We start from the raw sequence: 4,888 nt of genomic DNA on the forward strand, positions 1-4,888 counted from the left end.
TGTAACTTTGTTGAGCCTTTATCACGTGTTTCTAAAGTAATATGAAACACAAGAAGACGACGGTCAATCTCCTCAGCGTGAAGCAAAGGCCTGACGAGTTTATCCGAGCATTCGTCTCCCGCTTCAATAAGGAATTCTTGGCAATCAAGGATTTGGACGAGGCCATGGCCCATATGGCAATGAGCAACGGGCTCACAGACATGGACCTTATCAAGGACTTGGCCTGAAAGCCCACCAAGAATATGGCTGAGCTCTTGGAAAGGTGCAATGAGTTCGTAAACATGGTCGAGGTGCTCCAAGCAAGGAAGCCTAGTAAAAGCAAGGCGGAGAAGAAAAGGTCAGTGATCGGTGACCGAAAGGACGAGAAGCAGACCAAGACTGACCGTCGAGCCGAGAGGACAAACCGAGCTCAGAGTCTCGAGTATACTCCCTTGAACACTTCGTGGAAGGAAATTTTGATGTAAATTCAAGACGACAGGTACATCCGCCAGCCTCGACCGATGCAAGCCGAGTCATCCCAGAACCCTAACAAGTACTGCCTATTCCACAAGGACATTGGTCACGACACTGAAGAGTGCTATCAGTTGAAGTAAGAAATTGAAGAGTTTATCAAAGCAGGGTACTTGAAGCGGTACATCAAGGGGAGCCGGGAAGAGCATGGAAGTCAACGGCCTAAAGACCTCGACCAGAAGAAAGCCAAGCCGAGGTCTGAGAGTTAAAGGGTCGAGCGTGACGAGGAGAAGGCCCGAGCCAAAAAGAAAGATGATGGATCTGAGCGGATCTATGCCTAGCAATGACAAAGGAGCTCCCATATACACCATCCTGGGAGGATCCGGGTAAGAATCCACTCGGAAGGCCAAGGCAAATGCACGGTTCATTGGAGTCGCGGAGATGCCGAGCAAGAGGCCAAAATCCGAGGCGACTATCTCCTTCTCCAAGGTTGACCTCAAAGGTATAAGTTTACCTCACGATGATTCTTTAGTGGTGCAGGTGGAAATTGCGAAGAGACCCATTCACCGGGTATTGGTCGATACGGGAGCGTCCGTGGATCTGATGTCGCTCAACGCCTATCAACAGTTTGGCTTTGGCGATGATGCTCTCAAGCCTGAGGGAACCTACCTCCATGGATTCTCAGGAGCCTCGGCAACCATCAAGTGGTCAATAGACCTACTGGTTACGTTCGGGCAAGCTCCATGCCAAGCAACGATTCAAGTCAAATTCATGGTGGTGCGGTCGGTGGTGGCCTTCAATGCCATACTTGGTCGCCCATTGCTCACCGCCCTCCAGGCTATCAATTCACTGATACACTTGAAGATGAAATTCCCCATAGAGAACGGCGTCGGAGAAATCCGAGGTGATCAAAAGAGAACTCGAGAGTGATACGCCACCTTCGTCAAGCAAAATAAAGGAAATGTACGCAAAATGTCTATGTGTGCCGAGCACCTCCCTGAGGGCCAGCGGGATGAGCTCACTGAGAGGCTTGGAAGGCCCGTAGAAGACCTAATCCCATTCCCCCTTAGTGATGAAGACCCAATGAAGATGGTACAACTCGGATCACTACTGAGTGAAGAATAAAGGAATCGGCTCAAGAATTTGTTGAAGATGAATGCCGATGTCTTTGCTTGGTTGGCCGTCGACATGTCCGGTATACCGAGGCACATAGCCAAGCATAGACTCTATGTGGATCTGAGCCAAAAGCCGATCCAACAAAAAAGAAGGAACTACGCCCTCAATCAGTAAGCCACTATTAAAGAGGAAGTAGAGAAGCTCTAACAGTCAGGGTCCATTCGAAAAGAAAAGTTTCCGACGTGGTTGGCAAACGTCGTCATGGTTCCCAAGCCGAACAGGAAGTGGAGGATGTGCGTCGATTATACCTACCTGAACAAGGCATTCCCGAAGGATGAGTATCTGTTACCTCGGATCGACCTGTTGATAGAGGCCACTACCGGGCATGAAATGCTGAGCTTTATGGACGCGTACTCTGGCTACAATCAAATTCTCATGCATAAGGAAGATGAGTCCTACACGGCCTTCCGAATGGATCAAGAAAATTTTTGCTACAAAGTTATGCCATTCAGGTAAAAGAATGTCGGAGCAACGTACCAGCGATTGGTGAACCATATATTCCGTGATCAAATCAGCAGGAACATGGAAGTCTACGTAGATGACATGTTGGTGAAGAGCTTAAAGGCCGAGCATCACTTGGCCGACCTAGAAGAAGCCTTCGGTGTGCTGAGGAAGAATCAAATGAAGTTGAACCCCGCAAAATGCACGTATGGTGTAACCTCGGGGAAGTTCCTTGGCTTCATGGTCTCCATGTGAGGGATCGAGGCCAACCCAGTGAAGATTAAGGCCATCTAAGAGATGAGCCCTCCAAGAATGATCCGAGAAATACAAAGGCTGAATGGAAGAATCGTGGTGCTAGCACGGTTCATGTCGAGATCAGGTGACAAATGCTTGCCATTCTTCAAGGCTTTGAAGAACATTCGAGGCCCGAAAGACTTCGTGTGGACGGATGAGTACCAACAAGATTTTGAAGACATGAAAAAGTACTTGGAGAATCCGCCCCTTCTCTCCCGACCTGAGCTGAAGGAAGAGCTCCAGATTTACTTACCCACTACCCTGGTGGCAGTCAGCATGGTGTTGATCAGGGAGGAGGGCCGAGCACAAAAGCCCATATACTACATCAGCCATGTCCTAGTAGACGCCGAGACAAGATACTCCAAGTTCTAGAAAGTAGCATTCGCCCTTGTCACGACTACGAGGAAGTTGAGGCCCTATTTTTAAGCTCATCCGATCACGGTGTTAACCGATCAACCTCTGAAGAAGATATTGCACAAGCCTGATGTGTCGGGTCGATTGATAGGTTGGGCCAGGAGTTGAGCGAATATGATATAAGCTATCGCCTGAGAACGGTGATAAAGGGACAAGTGCTAGCGGATTTCATCACAGAATGCACTACACCTTACCCCGAGGTGCAGCATGTCGAATCAACGGGAGACAAGCAAGCTGAGCTTGAGGCCGAACAGTCATGGGTCATGAACGTTGATGGCTCGAGCAGTTCTGACGGGTGTGGAGCTGGGCCGATCTTAGTCAGCCCTAAGAGTTTTCGCATACAATCTGCCTTGAGATTCAAATTTCCAACCTCCAACAACGAGGCCGAGTATGAAGCCCTCCTAGCCGGACTCCGAGTCAGCAAAGCCATAGAGGTTAATCGACTGAAAGTACGGAGTGACTCATAACTTGTGGTCAACCAAGTCAACGGTGAGTACGAAGCTAAGGATGAAAGAATGATAGCATACCTGAGCCGAGCCTGAGCATTGATCTCTGAGCTCGAGCACTTTGAGATGGTCTGAGTATTGAGATAAAAGAATGTAGTGGTTGACTTCCTCCCACGGCTAGCCGAAGCCGACGTCCCAAATTTGAGCCGATCGGTCTACATCAAAATTTTGGAAAGGCCCTCCCAACAAGAAGAAAGTGTCAAACACATTGAAGAAGACAGGCCGACCTGGATGGACCCGATCGTCAACTACTTGGAGAACGATCAACTCCCAGAGTGTCGAGATGAAGCAAGGAAAGTCAAGATCCGAGCCGCGAAGTACACAATGATTGAAGGAGTATTGTATAAGAGAACTATCTCGGCTCCCCTCCTCCGGTGCCTCAGACCGAAAGGAGCCGAGTACGCTTGGCAGAAGTGCATGAAGGAATATGCGAGAGCCACATGGGAGGCCGGGCATTAGCATATAAGATACTTTGACAGGGATTCTACTGGCCGAGAATGCAGGAGGAAGCCATGAAGTATGTAAAGATGTGTGAGAAGTGTCAACTGTTCGTGCCTGTAACGAGCCGACCTACGACGAAGCTAACCCCGATGCTGAGCCCAATTCCATTCGCCATGTGGGGGATGGATATTCTCGAAGATTTCATCCTGGCGTCCGAAAATCAGAAATATTTGGTGGTTGCCATCGACTACTTCACTAAGTGGGTCAAGGCCGAGCCCTTGGCCACTATCACGGAGAAGAACATGGAAAAATTCTTCCAAGATAAGGTCATCTATCGATTCGGGCTACCCAAAGTGCTCATCACAGATAATGGCACGTAATTCAATAACCCGAGCATCCAAGATTTCTACAAGCACTTCTACATAGACTTTCGCCCAATGTCAGTAGCTCATCCACAAGCCAATGGGCAAGTGGAAGTATCAAACCGAATGCTGCTGGCAGGAATCACAAGGAGGTTGGATGAAGCCAAAGGAAGATGGGTGGAAGAGCTCCCGAGTGTCCTATGGGCCTAAAGGACGACAGTGAGAACACTAACAAGAGAAAGCGCGTCTCGGCTAGCATACGAAATAGAAGCCCTCACTCCCGTGGAGCTCAAGGCCTCATCGTATCGGGTGCTTAATTTCGACGAGAGGACCTATGAAGATGGGCTGAGAGCTAACCTTGACTTCCTCGACGAAGTAAGGGAGAATGCGCTACTGCGGAACACAGAATACTAGCAGAAAATAGCGAGGTACTACGACTCACGGGTAAAGGAACGGCATTTTCGCCAAGGAGACCTCATCTTCAGAAAACTCATCGCATCTCAGTCGAGACAACAAGGAAAGCTAGCGCCAAATTGGGAGGGGCCATACATAGTCTCTAAGCAAATTCGCCTAGGGACGTATCGCTTGCAGACTCCGGGGAACAAGAAGATACCGAGGCCTTGGAACTCAAAAAATTTGAAGAAATATTTTCAATAAGTATTCTGTTCAGCGCGGCTCAGTCCGAACACCTGTGTTCTCGGCTTCGGCTCGACTTTGTATGGTTCAGTTCAGATGTCCTTTTCAGTTTGAAAGTCAATAAATTGAGATTCTCCTCCAGTCTTTAGCTTATTTTGAGTAAAAAAC

At 48.7% G+C, this 4,888-nt stretch overlaps 1 protein-coding gene across 1 annotated transcript; it reads left to right on the top strand.

Moving 5' to 3' along the window:
* The first annotated feature begins 891 nt into the window (after positions 1-891).
* On the top strand, positions 892-1,380 carry LOC122638942. The gene has a single exon (XM_043831794.1). It carries the CDS (start codon positions 892-894, stop codon positions 1,378-1,380), a length of 489 nt encoding a protein of 162 aa, XP_043687729.1.
* Positions 1,381-4,888: the final 3,508 nt, after the last annotated feature.

This window comes from Telopea speciosissima, chromosome 9 (genome assembly GCF_018873765.1).
Source record: "Telopea speciosissima isolate NSW1024214 ecotype Mountain lineage chromosome 9, Tspe_v1, whole genome shotgun sequence".
Taxonomy (NCBI): Eukaryota; Viridiplantae; Streptophyta; class Magnoliopsida; order Proteales; family Proteaceae; genus Telopea; species Telopea speciosissima.